Source organism: Terrapene carolina, unplaced genomic scaffold, assembly GCF_002925995.2.
Source record: "Terrapene carolina triunguis isolate 2854851 unplaced genomic scaffold, T_m_triunguis-2.0 Scaffold93, whole genome shotgun sequence".
NCBI lineage: Eukaryota > Metazoa > Chordata > Testudines > Emydidae > Terrapene > Terrapene triunguis.
Genome location: NW_020664444.1, coordinates 15,546,787 through 15,567,074, shown reverse-complemented (window position 1 = coordinate 15,567,074; position 20,288 = coordinate 15,546,787). Strand labels below are relative to the sequence as shown.

At 43.2% G+C, this 20,288-nt stretch overlaps 1 protein-coding gene across 1 annotated transcript; it reads left to right on the top strand.

Annotated features, from left to right (window-relative positions):
• Nucleotides 1-281: 281 nt before the first annotated feature.
• KDELR2 (KDEL endoplasmic reticulum protein retention receptor 2) lies at nucleotides 282-18,294 on the top strand. The gene is made up of 5 exons (XM_024208450.2): nucleotides 282-466; nucleotides 11,573-11,673; nucleotides 13,085-13,243; nucleotides 14,946-15,198; nucleotides 17,047-18,294. The coding sequence occupies exons 1-5, from the start codon at nucleotides 376-378 to the stop codon at nucleotides 17,079-17,081; spliced, it is 639 nt and encodes a 212-aa protein (XP_024064218.1). The 5' UTR covers nucleotides 282-375; the 3' UTR covers nucleotides 17,082-18,294.
• The last annotated feature ends 1,994 nt before the right edge of the window (nucleotides 18,295-20,288 follow it).

Sequence of the window (20,288 nt, the reverse complement as noted above, 5' to 3'; positions counted from 1 at the left end):
TCGGGGGCGTGGGTTACCTCGTGCCCGGCTCCGTAAGCCCAGCAACAGCTCTGGCCGAGCAGTGAGTGACTCGTCTGGAGGGGCCACACTAACAGCCCGCCGAGGAGGGCGGTGTCGGCTGCTCACGGGGCACGCGCCGCGCCCGCCAAACGGGCCTGGGGACTCAGGGGCGTGCGAGCGCGCTCAGCCCCGAGGCGGGGGAGAGGGAAGAGGAGGGGGCGTGTCCCTTGCGGTGGGGGCGGGGCCTCCCGCTCCGGTTTCCCAGGGTGCATTGGGTGCGCTGGCTGTCTGGCCACGTCTCCGGGCCACGTCGCTCGGTGCCCGTTGAGCTCTCGCCATCTTCGGTCCCCGGCTCCGGGCTCCCCTGCCTCCGCCATGAACATCTTCCGCCTCACCGGGGACCTGTCCCACCTGGCGGCCATCATCATCCTGCTGCTCAAGATCTGGAAGACCCGCTCCTGCGCCGGTGCGTGCCCGGGGGGACCGCGCGGACTTGGGGGAGCGGGGCCTGATACTTCCTGGGCGGACCGGACTGACCAGAGCCGACCCGAGGGAGCGGGGACTGATCCACCCGAGGGAGCGGAGCCTGATGTTCCCTGGGAGGACCGGACCGACCCGACGCGGGGGAGCGGGGCCTGATCCTCCGATGCGGGGAGGGGGACGGAGGGAACTAGACCGACCCGGGGGGGGGGGGGGGAGAGTGGATCGATCTCGCTGTCTCATCTCAGCCCCTTCTGTGGGGAAACCCGCTTTTCCACAGGGGCCTCTGCCCTCCCCTCCAGGTGTGGGGCACCCCACCCCAGGAGTTGCCTCAGTCGCCAGGGGATGGGGCGGCGAGGGAGTTTCCTCCCTTCCGCCCCCCGGGGCACTGAGGTGGGGAGCGGTGTCTTTGCTGGGGATGGGAGAGAGGGATTTCTTTGTGGGGGCATATTTGGCTGCTCCAACTGCTGGAGAGAGAGAACTGTCAGGTCTTCATGGGGTACTCACAAAATCCCTAGCAGCAGGGAGAAGGGGGGAGTTTTCTCTGAAGAGCTGTCCCGCGTGTAGACAACATGAAGACTTCCCCTTCCCAAATGTGGGAGGCTTGGGTAGATGTGAATCAGGGAGACTCGTCTTTGCCCTTTCGCCCCCGAAAAACACCCCGGGGCTGGGGTAGCTCTAAATAAAGGCGATGCGCATTGCCTCCTCGTGTGACAGCTCTGATCATGTTACAGATTTAGTGGCTTTAAGCAGTTGCAGTTATTCATGCTTCAGTCCCTGACGCGCTGCAGAAAGCACTAGTACTTTCCTCCCTCCTACAGTTGTGCAGCTCATTCCTTATGTAACTGCCCGGTGCAAAGCGAATGAATGGGGAGGTGGTTTGGAGGAGGGAAGGAACGAGTCTCCTGGAAGGCAGGCAAGCGTCACTTTGCACAACTCCATCAGAGTTGCAGAAATAAGATTAATTTCTTAATTTTAAGTGAGCTGTGTTCATTCTCTAGCAGTTTCCAGCCTAATTTTCCCCCTCTCTGTATACTTTCCTTCTTTAAACACAGATCTGATTTGCAACGGGCAGGCTTTGGTGCAGATGTTTGGAGTAGCTGACATTGCAGTTTGCAAATCCTGAAGTTTCTCTTGCTGTCTTCCTATTCTATATCTAATCACACTAATTTGCACTCTTAATGCCTTTTTCAAAAGGCGTTACGTTGCCATCCTATTGGATTCGGGGGTTTTGAGCGGTTTCTCACTTATATTGCCAACTGCAATAGAAAATTGGAAGCGAATGACTGAATCCGGGCTTGAGAATAGGCTCTCAATTGGGATCCCTGGCCTAGTCTGACGTGGCAGCTAACTGAAGGTGTGGTGGATTGAGCTGCTAGGAAGAGGGATGATGTTGAATTCTGGCTGTACGGTGTCAGCTTTTCAGAACCACTATTCTCATGGGTCTGTAATTTAGCTGTGTAAATTCACTGTCACTGCATCGGGGGAAGGCTTGCTTCCTATTGTACATTTATTAGTGCTTTGTCTAGTCATAATCTTAACTCTCTGCTACAGAGTGGAGCTTCCCTGGACTGGTGTGTGTTTAAGTTGGGGGAATCCCCAGTGTGTGGAGGGATTCCCTGGATGGTGGTTTAAAAAAAATTGCTCAGGCTGATGATGGATTCCCCATCACTTAAAGTTTCTTTAATCAAGATTGGATGTTTTTCTAAAAATATGCTTTAGGAATCCTTTTGGGGACAATTATACAGGAAGGCAGACTAAGTTATCACAATGGAATCTGTATCCATAGAGAAGTGATTGGGCTTCTACTATTTCACTCAGTGAACCGTAGAGCTATCTGGAAATAGCTTTGGAAGCAGTTTTCTACCATTGTACATTGTTCCAGAAAGCTAGAACTACTGCTGCTCCAGTAATTCAATCTAGATGCTCCATATATGTGTTAAATAATCTGCCCACCCAGCAGCTATCTGTAATACCAATTCTCCTACAGCCTGGCCTTCAACTGGAGCTTCTTTTGGCCCTCAGTGAGAGCAAGTATTCCTGTAACTAGTCCTTGCTGTCACTTGTTGGCATGAAGCATTGCCTACATACTAATTTTATAGTGAAGCAGGAATGGCTAAGGTGGTGGGTTAACAAAGTACAAATAGAGAGTTATTGTAAATTAAGAGCCCCAAGGGGCCTGAGGATGGGGAGATAAAATGGATGGTATGTAGAGGTAGTATGTTGTGAAGCAATTAAGCCACACTTACCACATTGAAATGTCTAATACCCTGTGCAGGTAAGCTAGATGTGGAAAGGTGAAGAATATGGAAAGACTGATCTCTTCTGTCAGCTACAGTCACTATTAATTTGGTAGTTTGGGGAAACTGTTTTTTAAAGTTACCAATTTTGAGTTACAATATTTGTCACAATATATAAGTAACTTGGTTTTCTAACAAACTTTATTAGGCTATCTAGCAGTGAATTTAGGATGTAGATACAATGGCAGTTCAGAACTATTTATAAGGGGCCCTACAGATTAATGTTATTTAAAACATAATCCTTGCCAGTAGAGTTTACAGTCAAAGAGCCCAATTCTACAAAGCCTTCTTGATGTGAGTCATACAAATAAGAGTTTTGGAGTACTGGGCCCCATGTCAAGAAACAAATGCAGAGAAAGGCTTGTGGTTTGGGAGTTTAAAAAGACTTCCAACCCTGGCATATGAGATATTGAAGAAGGGCTATATTGAAACCAGTGACTAAGATGAAAGTTATATTTTCTATTGCTTGAGTGGTTAAGGTGCTAACCTGAGATTCAGAAGATCCTGGTTCAGTTCCCTGCTTCACAAGACTTATGTGATCTTTTTGGAATACTGAGGTACTTATTATATCAGCAAACATACAATATAAAATAGAATTTAGTCCCTTCTCCCCTCCCCCAAAGGAGCTTAATGATCAAAATGCTATCCGTTCCCCAAAGTCATTTTCTCCAGAGTTAGTAGGTTTTTGGAAACAAACAAACCTTTACCTCTGTCTCCAGTAAGTTATAGAGTTGTAACATCTCTCCTGGGGGCTGCTTTTCTAGCACCAAGAAGTGGAATAGCATGTGTTATATAGGGCCCCAGACTCCTTCCACTCCCAGAATGCCCTTCTAAAAGGAAATTAATTAACTTTTCCTTAGCTCTTTTAGTAGGAAAAGCTGCTTTATGCTCTTATCTATTCCTCTTTATGAGATGGAGATAAATTTACCAGGGTTTATTTTCTTAAAGAAAAGTCAGGTGGAACTAGGGGGAAGGAGTTCAAATCCTTCTTTTCTCTTCTCTCAGGGCTCTAGCCTCTGAGCCCTAACAACAATGCGTGAGAATAAATTCACCGTGGGCTTTTCTTCAGAGGCTCATCCCTTCTGCGGTTCATTTGGGTGCAAGTGATCATGTAATGATAGATTTGATGATTCTAAGGAAAGGAAGGAGTGAGAGCACTAGAATAAGGACAATGAACTTCAAAAAAGCAGACTTTAACAAACTCAGAGAACTGGTAAGTAAGGTCATGTGGGGAGAAAATCTAAGGGAAAAAGGAGTTAAAGAGAGCTGGCAGTTTTGCAAGGAGACAGTATTGAAGGCTCAATTGCAAACTATCCCAATGTGAAGGAAAGATAGGAAGAGGCCAATATGGCTCCATCAGGAGCTCTTTAATGACCTGAAAATCGAAAGGAATCCTACAAAAAGTTGAAACATAGACAAATTGCAAGGATGAGTACAAAAGAAAAGCAAAAGGATCTACAGCCAAAATGAGAAAATCTAAGATACAAAATGAGTTACACCTAGTAAGGGACATAAAAGGTAATAAGTTCTGTAAATACATTATGAGCAAAAGAAAGATGAAGGAAAGTGTAGGTCCTCTGTTTACTGGCCAGATACTCAACACAGTTAATATTAAACAACAAAGGGGAAGGAATACAAACCAAAATAGGGAAAGACCAAGGTCAAGAAAGTTTAGGTATGTTAAATGTTTTCAACTTGGCAGGGGCTGATTAAATTCATCCTAGAGTACTTAAGTAGGGTGACCATATTTCCCTATGCTGAATACGGGGCACCTAGTAAAATTACTCATATTCAAGCAAGTTCAACGGCAATCAATCAGAACGATGCAGTACAAATGTTTAAATTAACATCAAGTTGACTGAGCCTGTTAAAAAGAAATACTGCTTAGTTGGATTCTTTTTATTTACCTTCTTATCTTTAAGGCTTTAGGATTTACATTAGGAGGGGTGACCCACACGAGGAGATGTGACACACACACTCCTGTACACCTCTCTCACACGGGGTGTGTGTGTGTGCGACCGACCCAACCCTTCCTGCCTGGTGCTCTCCGCCCTCCATGCCTGGCTGGGCCCCAGGATGGACCCACCTCTCCTGGTACCGGGCACTGCGTCTTCCCAAAGCAACACATGGAGTGGGGGGGGCATGCAGGGTCACATGCCCCCCCCTCACCCCACTCCACCCCATTTCTGTCAGGGTTCACACCAGAATGTAGCCAGCAGTAGCCTTTCAGCACTGTGCGGGAGGGAAGGGAGAGGAGCTGCTTCCAGACGCAGGAGAAGGGGACTGGGGGAAGGGATGACCTGGCCCATGTCTTTGCAGAGCTCATCTCATCCCTGTGGCTGGAAGCAGCTTGTCCCTTCCTGCCTGCACAGTGTCGAAAGGCAGCTAACACCTTCAGGCTGTTGCTGGCCACCAACATAACCCAGCCGCCTCCTGTCCCCCAGCTACAGTGTGGGCAGGAATCGGTTAAGCCTTAAGGATGCATTGTGCACCAGGACCCAGGAACCTGACTGCAGGGGCTTCAGCGAACCTGGTCAGAGAGTTGGATCGCCAGGGAAGGGTGCCTAGGGAGCGGAGCAGCCCTGCACTCCCTAGGTGCAGGACCCGAGGGGGGTGGGTGAAGAGGGTGCTAAGCCCCTGCCCAGAGGGCTGCTGTGGAGCTTGCAGGGTCGGGATGCAAACAGGCTGGAAATCACTTCCTCCTCCCACCACCACACCAGAGCTTAGCTGAGTGGTGGAGAGGCTTCCCCATGCCAGCGCTGCACAGGGCTTTGGCACATGCAGAGCTTGGCTCCTCCTGGCCAGCGCCCCAGGCCAGAGTCTTGGGCTTTCCCGAGGTGCCAGCCCAGCCAGAGGCGGTAGGGAAAGGAAGGAGCCTGCTGGCCAGACTATTGGTGAGCTGAGTGCTCCGACCAGGGGCTGGTTCTCCGCACAGTGCTGGAAGCAAGATGCGTCCCACCGGGGGAGATATGGAGGAGCCACGGGACTGGGGGGCGGGGTGAAGGGGAAAATCAGGGAGAGGATAGAAAGAGGGGGAGCACATAAAGGGCTGATGGGTGAGCAGCAGAGGAAACACATAACTGGCTGCTGCCTGGCGCCTGCCCATACACACAGGCCTCACAGCACACAGCCAGTGCCGGCCGGAAATGGGCCAGGGGGCCGGGCCCTGCTGGCTGAGAGCCAGCACACAGTGGGGGCTGCGCTGATGGATTGGCAGAGGGAGTGGCTGGCCCCACAAGCTACATCTTCACCCTGCCACCAGCCTTGCACACCTACCCCCATTGTCAGCCACTGGACCCCCTCACTCACTGCCGGTGGGCAGGTGGCTGATGAGCAGGGATCCAGTCAGCAGACGGACCCGCCAGTACTGATGGGGGGGGGGGGCATAAAATACGGGACAATTTGCCCGTTTTTAAGAAAAAGTCAGGACACCTGCAGGAGGGCTTAAATATGGGACTGTCCCTTTAAAACGGGACATCAGGTCACCCTATACTTAAGGAATGAGCTGAAGCAATCTTGGAATTGTTAGCAGTTATCTTTAAGAACTCTTGGAGGACTGGTAAGGTCCCAGAGGCCTGGAGAAGGGCAAACATAGTACCTATCTTTAAAAAGGGGGAAATATAGCACACAGGGAATTATAGACCAATCAGCCTGACTTTGATACTTTGAAAGATGCTGGAACAAATTATTAAACAATCAGTTTTTATGCACCTAGAGATTAATAGGGCTATAAGGCATAGCCAGCATGGATTTGTCAAGAACAAGTCATGCCAAACCAAGGCAAAATTTCCTTCTTTGACGGGGTTACTGGCCTAGTGGGGGAAGCAGTAGATGTGCTATATCTTGATTTTAGTAAGGTTTTTGACACAGTCCCACATGACATGCTTATAAGCAAACTAGGGAGATGCTGTCTAAATGAAATTACTATAAGGTGAGTGCACAACTGGTAGAAAGACTGTACTGAAAAAGTAGTTTTAAGTGGTTTGCTGTCAAACACGGAGCGCGTACCTCGTGGGGTCCTGCAGGAATCGGTCTTGGGTCTGGTACTAGTCAGTATTTTCATTAATGACTCGGATATTGGAGTGGTGGGTGTGCTTATAGAATTTGCAGGTGACACCAAGATGAGAGGGATTGCAAGCTTTTTGAAGGACAGGATTAGAATTCAAAATGACCCTGACAAATTGTTGAATTGGTCAAATTCAACAAGATGAGATTGAATAAAGACAAGTGCAAAGTACTTCTCCTAGAAAGAAAAAATAAATTGATAACTACAAAATGAGAAACAACTAGGTACGTGGTAGTACTGTTGACAAGGATCTGGAGCTCATAATGGATTATAAACTTAATATGAATCACTAATGTGATACAGTTGCAAAAAAAAGTATAGTATCATTCTCGGGTGTATTAACAGGACTGTCCTATGTAAGAAATGGGAGGTAATTGTCCTGCTCTACTCAGCAGTGGTGAGGCTTCAGCTGGAGTACTGTGGCCAGTTCTGGGCACCACACTTTAGGAAAGATGTGGACAAATTGGAGAGAGTCCAGAGGAGAGCACCAAAAATGACAAATCATTCAGAAAATGTGACCTATGAGAACAGAAGACTGAGGGGGGACCTGATAATAGTCTTTTAATATGTTAAGGGCTGTTATAAAGAAGATGGTGATCAATTGTTCTCCATGTCCACTGAAGGTAGGACAAGAAATAATGAGCTTAATCTGCAGCAAAGGAGATGTAGGTTAGCTATTAGGAAAAACTATAAGGGTAGTTGGGACCTGGAAAAGGCTTCCAAGGGAAGTTGTGGAATCCCCATCATTGGAGATTGTTAAGAACACGGTAGACAAACACCTGTGAGGCATGGTTTAAGTTTATTTAATCCTGCCTCAGCACAGGGGGTTGGACATGATGACTTCTCAAGGTCCCTTCCAGCCCTACATTTCTATGATTTTTCCTGTGGGAGTTTGTCATATCAGTGTTTGTTATAGTCTAAGAATTCTGTAAACATCAGCTTACTCAAATTTGTCTGTAAGGCCATTCCAGAAGCACATCACCCATTATAATGGTACCAGATAACACTTCAACGGTCACTGATGAATACCCAACTGTCATCTTGAGGGCTTTATGCTATCACTTACAAAGCTTGTTTATTCGAGCAGTTTGTAACTTAACACCAAATATGCATGCACCCTATGATTTTTTCAGACGTTAAGGAAGGGTGTGAGCAAACCGACAGATGGTTTAACTGTGTGACCCCAAAGTAAGGAGAAAATTAGAAATAATTAAAAAACAAAAAAGCCCCCAAATGAGTGATTCCCAAACTGTAGTTTATGGACCACGGAGAGCTGGCAAGTCATAGTGCTGATTCCTCTTTTCCGTCTGCTTCTGTGTGTGTCCAAGGTCTGTGTTCCAAGAAGAGCTTGAAGGCCTGAAAAAGCAGCTGGAAATGAGGGGGAGACAGCCTGTGTACCTCTATTCTGAGCCACTGATTCCTAAGAGAAGGAGAGGAAATGGGGATTGAGGCCTCAAGGAGGAGGTGGTTTGTGATAGGGAAGGGGAGACCACAAGACAATTTCTGTATATGAGAAGTGAATAACACTATCAGTGTTTGAGAACCCCTGCCTTAAATTGTTCTGGTAATGTGTTAGATTAAGTTAGAGGAAGGAATTCAAGGGGAGAGCAAATTAACTCAGGTAGTACTGTTCATTAGAGCTTTGGCAGAAAAACAATCCAGATTTTGGATAGCCAAACTGCTTATTTAAGCTTTTGAATTAGGGCTTCAGAACAATATTTATCACACCAAACAGCAACTCAGAAATAATTACTAGGAATCTCTTTGTGTTGAACTCCATACAGGATGTTTCTGCTGACTTTATTTAATATCATTATAAATTTCCTTTTTATGACATGGAAGTCAATATAAGATGCTAAATAATGTGCTTCCATGAACTATACTCCTGGGGGAATTCTACGCCACTGCGCACGCACAGAATTCATGTCCTCTGCAGATTTTTTTTCCTCTGCAGAATATAGATTCTGCTGGAGAGGCACTGCAGTTACACTTTCACCTACCAGGGGCTGCTGTGGCTCCAGAAGAGAGGGCAGCCAGCAGAGAGGGAGGGGGAAGAGGCTGCGTTCCTCACCATGGGGACAGGTGAGGAGGCAGGGGATGGACAAAGTGTGGCACATGGGGTTGCTGGGAGGTCATAGTCTGGGGTTCAGAAGGGTTAGTGGTGGGGGATAGATTGGCATGGGCTAAGGAGCTAGTGGGGTGACAGTATAGAGCCAGGGGCTAAATGGGAGGAGGGCTGCAGGGTCATATGGGGACGGGGAGGGAGGCTGTGGGGGTGCTGGGGGTAGAGGGCTTCAGGGTCAGAAGGGAATGGGGGTACAGGGTGTTGGGACACATGGGGACAGGGGCAGATGCGCATGACTGAATGGGAAGAGCTAGAGGTCAACCAGGGTCTGCATGGGGGATGCTCCCCAACTCCCTAACAATTCCGCCCCCCCCCCCCCCCCCCCCCCCCCCCCCCCCCCCACGGGCCCGTCGGGGGGACGCCCCCCACCCCCCCAAAAACTCCCCCCCCCCCCCCCCGCAACCATTCCGCCCCCCCAAAAAAACTGTTGCATACTTCTCCCACCCACATTCAACAACCCTCCTGCTTCCCTCCCAGGCTCTTTCCCTCTCCCTCAATTCCTCCAGTACCCCTGACTTCCCCAGGCCTTTGCACTGCTTCTGAGGGATGTGGGAAGTACGTTTCTATATTGTAGTTTAAATGAATTACTTAGAGTTCTGTATTAATATGCCTAGTAAGGAATCTATTTGTTAAAAAAAAAAAAAAAAAATTCCTGAATCTTTTTTTTCCCCTGTCTACATTGTTATAGACATACTTGCTGGCAGGTATTTTGAAATAAATTGCCAAAATAATTGAAACTGGCATGATTATATTGTGTTCTTTTGACAAATAAATATGCAGAATTTTGCAGAATTTTTAATTTTTTGGCACAGAATTTCCCCAGGAGTAAAACTGTCATGTACAGATTGTTTTCTGTAATCCATTTCAAGTTAGATTGTTTGCTCTGCAAATTAACTCATGAAATTGATTTGTTCTTCTGCGATATCCCTTGCCAAGTGTTAAAGATAACCTGCAATTGCAAGGGCTGTCAAACTACATGATGTATACCCTAAATGAGCAGGGTAAGAGGGGCATTATGCACATTTTAAATATAAAATTGACCTTTTTCCATCTGGTAGGTCCTGGAATCAATACCTTCCATGGGACCAGCTGCTCTGACTTCACATTCATCACTGAACCTTACTAGAGGCTGTAGCCAACTTGTATGGGAAAGACAAGTCCATATTTTCTCCAAAAAATGCCATTTTAGAAAGATTTTTTTTTTTTAAATCTACAACGGTTTGGAGGGGGTTATTTTGGGTTGGTTGATTGTTTTGTTTGTTGCAAATCTTGACTTTTCACAGTAGGCTGATTCAGGTCTACAGTAGGTTCTGTACCTGGCCTGATGCCAGGTATAATTGGCGGGTCTGGACTTCAGGGGCCAAATAAATGGATTTACTTTTATATTCAAAATATTCTAAATGCCCATTTTCAAGGCTTGAGAACTCCATTCAGCTGTGGCTAATGGTGAGTGGGGGCTTAAACCATAAATTTCATTTTTTGGAAAGTGAGATTGCAAAATTCCAACTTAGAAAAGATATAAACAAAAACTATATAGTGTTTGTCTATTTGCATAACTGAAGATTTTAAGCTTTTACAGGTTTTACTTTATTATGCTAAGATTTAGATTATTGGCAGTTGGTTGATACTAGAGAGAATGTATTAAGCTTCCCAAATAAATGTTTATTACATATGAAAATTGTGATAAATACCTAATTAACAAAATATTACAATTAAGCTATTCAAGTAATATGGACTTTTTGTATAAATACAGTTCATTTAAGTGCAAAGCATTGTTTTATTTGCGGGAAACTTTACTCAAAGCATTTCCCTCTCTGCATGGAGAGCGTCATGGTTGAACTTTCTCTGGATTTTTTAAGGACCTGATCCTAAAAGCCATTACTAGGAAATTAATTCCATGGACCTTAATAAAGAGGAGTAAAGATTTGCAGTGCCAGGTTTTAACTTTTATAGCAACTAATAAGCACACATTCTGACTATTCTATATAAAATTTATTTGCCTAATCATGTGGAGCAATTGAACTGTAAGAGTAGTTTGCCACATTCACTGTTAAAATAGCTTTAATTCCTTTCAAGTCACTAAGCAACTGGTGTTTGTGTGCTCCTCTTATCCCTGGAATATGCAGTATCTCTTGTTTACATGCTCTATCCTTTGGAGCTGTCCAGTATGTAGCTAATGTATAGGGGCATGTGACAACATGGGTTACAATACAAAGCTAATTCTTACTAATATAACTGAGCTCTGCTATATAGAAACCACTAGTGGTGATACTAAACAGATGGCGTAACCTCCAAAAGTATGATCTGCAAACTGTATGGCTTCTAATAACTTTAACTAAATCTTGTATCATGCTGGCACCTTTTCCACTGCATAGTTTAGTGATGCCAGTGCACCTTAGTTTGATATCACTAACGTGCACAAACTCATGACACTGTTGGTGCTTCTCTTAGTTCTGAGAAGTCAGTCTCTGTCCTCATTGTGCAGGGAAATCCACTCGTGCAGGGAAATCCAATCCTGCACTTTCACCATTTACTTCTACACCTTTAGCAGCAAACATTGTCCTTTGTTATATATAATAATTATTTCATTTATTGCTTTAGGTATTTCTGGGAAAAGCCAGCTTCTCTTTGCTCTGGTCTTCACTACCCGTTATCTGGATCTCTTCTCTGCATTCATTTCATTGTATAACACATCTATGAAGGTACAGTATTCTGCATAAGTGAGAAAGGCTAGTCATTGTTTTGTACACACAATTCCTTTAACAAAAGCCTCTTCTGGTAGGTGATGGTCTACTGCATTGGTAACTTAAAGGACAAAGGAGCTTCAGACAACGTATATGGAAATTTGCACTCCATACAAATACTCTTTCCCACCAAAGAAATCTTCTATAAGCTCCTAATATGAGGAAATATGACATCTAAATCAAATGAAGCTGCAACTATAGAAAATTAGGAATTTGTTAAAAACTGTGTAATAAGATGGACTTTTCATTATGGCATTTAGAGCTTTATGAACATCAGTTATCACAACATTGTAAGATAAACCATATACTGTTTGTAAAAACAGGTAATCTGACTTGCCCAAGGTTGCTCAAGAAGTTAACAGCAGAGCCAGGAACACACTCCCGGAATCTTTTGTCCCAGTCCAACACTCTAACTGCCACTAGATTATATTTCTTCAACTTTCATGTTCACTTTGATGTGTGTACTCTGGACATTGATGGGGTCATGTTTTGTTACTCTGGGCATATTTGAATATATTTATCTTTTAATTTTTGCTTTTTTTTAAACATTATTTTCTGCATAGAGTCTGACAAAGCAGTGGAACAAAGCACACTGTGTACAGCATTATGGCTAGTCAGTGATAGAAAAGGAAAAGGAAATAGAAATCAACAGTTCAGGGCTTCTAGACATGTGCTCTTTCTCCAGACTGTGTGGCTTTTAAAGTGTTAGATCGGCTCTGTTGAGTAAGCATGATGCTGTTGCTACATGACAGAGCATGCATGAGGATCAGATCTGTGTTTCTGATCACTGCATAAATTTTCTAATATCCATGTGCATGTTGCACTGTAATTTTCAACCATTCATAACTTCATATTTTTCAGAAGTCCCAAAGCACATACTAGTAATGGATTATGCATATGTACAATTTTAAGTTTAAATGTTTGGCAGTTTTTAGTATCCCCTTCATAATTTTTCTACAAGAAGGAAAATGTATTTTTCCTCCCAGTCCTCTCCACTCAAACTTCTGGAAGAGTTTTGTTGAAACTTCCTTTAGTCACTGTTAGCCTGAAGTAAGGTATGGAAAAATGTAGAACTAAAGGTGAAATGTGAAAATAGAGGGTTATATTGGAAACTGCCTTGCATCCTGTATGACAGAAGCCATCAGGTTATAACTTGTATAATTATTTAGATTAAAAATGTAGAACCAAGAGTTATTGGCTTTTGAATTAGTACTCTATGAAGAGGAGTAAAACACCGTTCACTCCTTGTATTCTTTTGCAGTGTCATATAGACAAACAGTAAGCTTGGGTTTTTTTGTAAACAGTAATGTATTTTTTTTTTGTTAGGGGGTGTACAATCATATTTGTGTTCTGTTTTTTTTCTTATTAGCTTATCTACGTTGCTTGCTCATATGCCACTGTATACCTGATCTACATGAAATTTAAGGCTACCTACGATGGAAACCATGATACATTCCGAGTAGAGTTTCTGGTGGTTCCTGTTGGTGGACTCTCGTTTCTTGTCAATCATGACTTCTCCCCTCTAGAGGTTGGTTGAGGTTATTTCTGGTATTTTAAGTTTGTTGGTTTTCTGTAATAATGTAAAGATGATGTAATTTTATTTAAAATATGCTTTCAACTGTTAGAAATGTTTCAGTATGAAAAAATATTTTGAGGGTGTATTGGACATTAAAGACACTTCTAAAAGCCCATTTGTAAAATACATCCAATGACAGACATGGTGGTCCTGCACCCCTCACATACCTTTAAACTCTCTGAACTTCAGTCAGAATGTAGTCTGTGTAAAGAATACAGGTTATGGCTCTTAAAAGACTGCATTTAGTGCTCCAATGGATGGTCACTTCATTGTTTTATCAAACAGAAGCATATATTGTTCACCTCACACTCGTGGCTGTGATATTAATCCAGCAATATCATTTGTCTTATGTTTTCGGGCATTTTTCAAGCTTACCAGACTGGCAGCCAGTGAGAATTGGGTGCCATCTGGTGAAACCAAAAAGAATTACAAAAATTCTGAATCATTATACTGTATTACAAACTTCTAGAGTATTTACAGAAATTGTAGCCACACTAGAAATACAGTAAATTTGTTTATTGTTTATCAGCACAGAAAATAAATGCTTCCCTATAGTATAAAATATACCTTCTTGTATATATTTTAATTGGAGTGAAACTGAATTTTTTTAGGCCATAGGATTGTCAGATTTCATTAAGGAAAGTGTCTTAATATTGTCTTGATGTCCTCCATTGCAGCATTTTGTTTTTAAATCTTTTTTTTTTCTTTTTTTTTCTGTTGACTCATGAGCTTTCAGCCAGTGTTAAAATGCTCAATTATTTTGATTTCCATGGATGTTGCAAAACTTTAGGCTGGATGCTCTTTCCATTTAGGCATAAAATGGAATTTTACCTTCTTGCCTGCTTTTTATCTGGAGAGTACGCAACAATTGTAGGTTGATAAGTTTTTTTCCCTCAGTTAATAAGGTAAATGGATAAGAATTCTCTTCTAGTCAACTGAAGGTTTTTTCTCTACTTTTTTTACTTTTTTCACAATTAGAGCCTGACCCTGCAACAAGTGAAGTCTATGGAAGTTTTGCTACTGGCTTCAGTTTGTGCAGGATCATGCTCTAATTGGGGGTGCGTGTGAAAGAAAATAGGAGGAACTTACTCATCAGGGCTTTGGAGCAGAGCTGGAGCGCGGAGCAGCTCCAGAGCAGTGGAGCTGCAGATTTTTGCCTGGAGCTGGAGCGGAGCCGGAGCACAGCTCCAAAGCCCTGCAATTTACTAGCCTAAGATTCTTTGTTTAAATTCTGATCCAGAGAGATGAAAAGTGGCCTCAACAATTTGGAGACACTCAGCATCTCACAGAATCAAGTCTCTTAAATGGATTTCAGGGTGCTGCAAATCTTTAACTCAAAGGCACATACTAGGAAGCATTGACTTTATCCGCAAACTACTGCTGCAGGCTCATTAGATAGTTGATTCAGAGATTCTCTTGTCTACAGTCACTTTGGCTGTGACTCATCTCAGGAACAAGTCTATGCAGTTTTCCTACTTGTCCTGATTGGAGAAGGTTTTGTCTGGATTTGTGACAAGGAGGACTTGTCAAATTACTGTATTTGTTCATAAAATTGTTTGGTTTGACCTCAGTTTTTACCCCCTAACATCTTCCTTACTCATAGACATGGAGGAAAATTAGTGGCATTGAATGTATTTGCCTTTTTCTCTTTCAGATCTTGTGGACCTTCTCTATCTACCTTGAATCAGTTGCTATCCTCCCCCAGCTTTTTATGATTAGTAAAACTGGGGAAGCAGAGACCATCACCACTCACTATCTTTTCTTCTTGGGTCTGTACCGTGCCTTGTACCTAATCAATTGGATTTGGCGCTACTATTTTGAAGGATTCTTTGACCTCATAGCTGTTGTTGCTGGTGTGGTCCAGACCATTCTTTACTGCGACTTCTTCTATTTGTATGTTACAAAAGGTAAGTAGTACAGTAACTGGCAGCATCAGGTTGTATTATAATACCCCGTAGTGTCAGGCATGGTTAAATTGACTTTTTTCTAACTGATTGTCTGTACTGAGGTCACCAACTTGTTAATATTATGTGTAAATTATTACAGTACATTTTTTTGGTAGTTCTGGGCCTTTTGAGGGCCTGTCTCCACTACAGGTGGAACCATGGTTCTGATGAGTCTCTGTGACATAGTTAAAACTAATGTAATTCAGTGTATTCACATTGCACCTTTTTTGGGGAACAGTCATGTCATCCCTGCTTCCTGAACCCTGTAAAATCAGCACAGCTCTTCCACACTGTTTAAACTGGTAGTACGAGTCCGAAGGAACGTCTTTCAAGATGGAGAACACCTTCTGGACAAATAAGATTTGAGTGTATTTTATGTTGATCCAAGAAACCATCAGCCCTGTAGAATCTGTTAGCTGTTCTGCCCCTCCTCATATTTCCCCCCATCTTATCACCCCAAAGTTGCATAATTGTGAATCTTATTACTTTGGTTAGGCCCACTATGGTAGATCACCACTACTGGTTCGTTGATGTTATCATACCCTGGCCTGGCAAAATTCATGATGCTAGAATTTAAGAATTTCCATGTGTACACAGGGGACAGAGTGGAACAGGCTCTTCTTTCCATATACAGTAACTCCTCACTTAAAGTCGTCCCATTGGGAACATGCTCATTTAAAGTTGTGCAATGCTCCCTTCTAATGTCGTTTGGCAGCCACCTGCTTTGTTCACTGCTTGCAGGAAGAGCAGCCTGGTGGAGCTAGCTGGTGCATGGTTGGAACCAGGGTGGACCAACAGCCCCCTATCAGCTCTCCCTATCAGCTCCCCGCTCCCCTAAGTTCCCTGTGCAGCAGCTGCCCAGCAGGCTAGCAATTGCAGCTGTCCCTCCCCCACTGCCATGTGCTGCTCCTGCCCTCTGCCTTGGAGCTGCTCCCCGAGACTCCTGCTTGCTGTGGGGGGGAGGGGGGAGGAAGAGGGGGACTAATGTCAGGGTGTCCCCCTCCCCCCTGCTCCTACACCCCGCTTACCCCATCTTCCATAAAGCAAGGGGGACACACGACAGAGGGAGCTTCCAGGCAGTTACAGCTGCAGTCCAGTCTCAGCTCGCTGATCTAATTAACAAGGCAGTGTACTTCTGACCCACTCTTCATACTTAAAGGGGAAATGCGCATCTCTCTCTCTCTCTCTCACACACACACACCCACACCCACACAGAGGGTGTGTGTCTCGGTCTCTGCCCTCCCTCCTTTCCTGTTGCCTTGTACAGTAGAGTGTGAGAGTTAACCCTTGAGGGCTTCAGCCAATTGCTAGTTCATCATTTAGCAGTAAGGCATTCCCTGGAAATATCCCACCCTCTGACTCCTCCACCTCAACCAAGCTTCACAATCATCATCACAGTGTACCAGTATTAAATTGTTTGTTTAAAACTTATACTCTGTGTGTGTGTGTGTGTGTGTGTGTGTGTATGTATGTATATATATATATATATATATATATTTTGTCTGGTGAAAAAAATTTCCCTGGAACCTAACCCCCTCATTTACATTAATTCTTATTGGGAAATTGGATTCGCTTAACATGGTTTCGCTTAAAGTCATTTTTCAGGAACATAACTACAATGTTAAGTGAGGAGTTACTGTACTCTCCCAGGGAATTTAATGGCAGGGAGATGAGTTAGGAGGACCTGATTATAGAGCATTTCTTACAAAAAAGTGATTCTGTCTGATAAATTGTATTCCTTCACATACTTCAACAATTTGTCCATGGATACATCTATGTATTTAGTAACTTTTCTCTTTTTTTCCCTAGTACTAAAAGGAAAGAAGCTCAGTTTGCCAGCGTAAGTGCCAAAAATCATCACCAGCATCTGTCCTTCCGGATGCTTGGACAGAACAATCCTTACCACAAGCAAAGGCGAAGATGCTTGAGACAGAAAGTTAGAAATACAACTCTCTTTTTAGCACAGATAGTCATCAGTGGCTCTGTAAGAATAGAGGAAAAACAACCAGCGGATTTCTGTTTGATGCATCTTGCCTCTATCTTTTTTATTACTATGTATAAAGATTTTTTACATAAAGAAACTTATACTGTATTAATAAATTCAGTGTGTAGTTTCAATTTGAATAGTTCCAAAAGTGAGGTTTTGTGAGGTTGTTTATGACCAGAAATAAGTACAAACACTTTTTTTTTTTAAATTTTCAAGGATTCTTTCAAATTACTGATTTATTTCAGTGCACACACATGTGTGCTTTCTGATGGATGGTAATCATTATTCTTCCCCTTCATTTCAATTTTCATTCCACTATATTTATTTTTTTTCCAAAAGGTGAATTATATCTGTCAACTTAAATCTGAACCCACTGATATTTGATGTGAAGTTCTTGTGACCAGTATGCTATGCCATGTGCTGATAGGGAGTTTCCTATGAAAACATGTCAGTGCCATTAAGGCTGGCAGTCATGTTTTGTTAGAGTTTTCTCTCTTTGGTTCCTTCCCTTTTAAAAACAGGCTGTTAAAGGATGTTAGGGAGTCCATTCTTGTGGCCACCAGGGTGCATGCCCTCTGTGTCTTTGATCTGTTGTCTAGGAAGGCAATCCAAGTGATAAAGTATTTGGTGGCAATGCAGGTTAGAGAGGGTAAGGTGCTTGGCTGTGTGGTTTAGTGGTAAACATTTCTATTGTGTTCTTTATTCAGGAAAAGATGGTTAAACTGTTTTGGATGTAGAGCCCTACTTTCATTAGTAGTAACATTGTTGCAGCTATAAGGATGAATAACCCATGATAGTTGTCAATTGCAGTAATCTGTAGGTGATCATTTTAAACGTCTTCAGTTTTTTAATGAATACTTTACAAGTAATGTCCATGTTCAGCTTGAAGTGGTTTTTGATGTATCACTTCTGGACAATTAGTATGATTTTTATAAACTTGTTTGAAAATCAGCAGCACCAATTACCATTCTTTATATTCTTTAAATGATTCCCTTTTTTACTGAGCTGTTGCATGATTTATCCTGTGTTACCATCCTCAATAAACATTTTATGAAATGGTGTAAATTGTATCTTTGTTCTTAAATTATGGCTTTGTATCATCCTGTGTCTGGATGAACAGTTGTAGTAACAGACGGTTGTTTAAATTAACTTCATTGTTGCTGTACTGGTGTTTGTTGAGAAAATAGATGTATTATCTTTAAATACAGAAACATCTGTTAGTATGAATGTTTTAGAAAATAATTTTAAAAGTGGGAATAAATCTGTGGCTGCACTAGATTGGATTTAGAAATGTGACAGAGAAGATGAGTGGATCAAACACAAAGGGGGTATGAATGGTCTACTGTTTTGAATACTGTATTGGGATTCAGGAGAGCTGGGTTCAGTTCTTGCCTTATACTTTGTGTATGAACTTGGATAAGTGACTTAATGTACTCTGTTCCTTAGCTCTGCATCTGTAAAATGGTCATAATACTTTCTCCCTCACAGGGGTGGTGTTAGGATAAAATCCAGTATGATTGTGAGGTGTTCAGATACTACAGTAATGAGTGCCAAATAAGTACCTGGATAGATTTCACATTAATTACTATTGACCTGCATTTGGTTAAATTGTATTTGTCTGGTATGGGTCCCTTTATTTCCCTCACCCGTATTCCACCTAACTTCAAATGTAAATGAGATTGTTTTTCAGCTACCAGTCCAACTACTAGAGGCATTTCTGTATTCTCACACCCATCCAACAATTTTGTGACTTGCTTTTCCTACATCCTTTTCTTTTATTTCTGCCCGTATTTTGTGTATTTCTCTCCACCTTTAATATCATTCCCAGTTCCCCATTTGTTCCCTAATGTTTCCATCTCACCTGTCTTCCATACCTGTTGAAAACCTGCTGTCTCTGACCCACACCTTTGGGGAAAGGTTTGTTTTTTCCTCATTGAAGTTAAGACTGGTTTTGATCCTAGTTGTAGCCCATAAATTGAACATAAATTTCACATGTGGGCATCTCCCTTTCTGAGGTGGCCACTTCTGTAAGTAGAAAGACTCTCCTGAGGTCTGTACAGGAATTCTGTTTTTTCTATACATATCCAGCTTTGGGCGAGGTGAACATGGAATATTACTGAACACACAAAAATTACATTAAAAGGACATTATTAAGGTCTCTTTCACTTGCAATCAATCCCCTGCCTCATTCATTACACACTTCCAACTTTGCAACAAATGAGGTAGAGGTCCTACAGATAGGTTTCTTCACTATATGACCCTAATTCATTCCCAGAGTAGCTCCATTCTGTGAACTGAATGAGGCAGGGGTCTTGTGGGAAAATAGTATGTGATTATGTAATTATGACTATCATAAATCCATATCCACAAGGGGGCTGAATTAAGGTTGCACAGGCACCCTTAATTCTGGCATTTCCTAACTTTTGAGTGCTTGACTTTTATGTGCAGTCTTAATGTTCTTTTAACATCATTTGTGTGTGTGTGTAATTTCCTATCTTATTTAAAAAAAAAAAAAAAAAACCTTATCATGTGGCATCCTAATGTATGTTTATACCGTACTGTAAACCTGGGTCTGTGGGACCCAGGCTTGTGGACTCGGTGTTTCTGAGCCCATGCTGCATTGTAAACCTGGTTTACAACTGCTGGACCAGCAGAGCCATGCTAATGTGTCCAGACTACACTATGCAGACCTTCTGACTCAGGTCTATGGCTTGAGCTGCATCCAGACTGAAAAATGACAGGGCTTGGACCCAAGTCACAGTGGAACTCAGGGTCTGAGGCAGCGATGTCGCTTTCCAAGGGTACCCAAGAACCAAGATTGTGAGGCACCTTGCCACTACTTGCCTGTAGTGTGACAGTGTGGCTCTGCTTGCTTTGGAGCAGGTCCCTGAAACCAACAGCCTGTAGCAGCATCAGCACTGCTTTCCAAGCCTTCTCAGACCTCAATCTCTCTGTACAGGTAGTGACAGGCACACACCAACCCCCAGATTCTTGGAGCATTCCCTGCAGTGTCCAGCCCATTATCCATGGGACATTTGCAGAATTACCAGGCCCACTCGTCCCA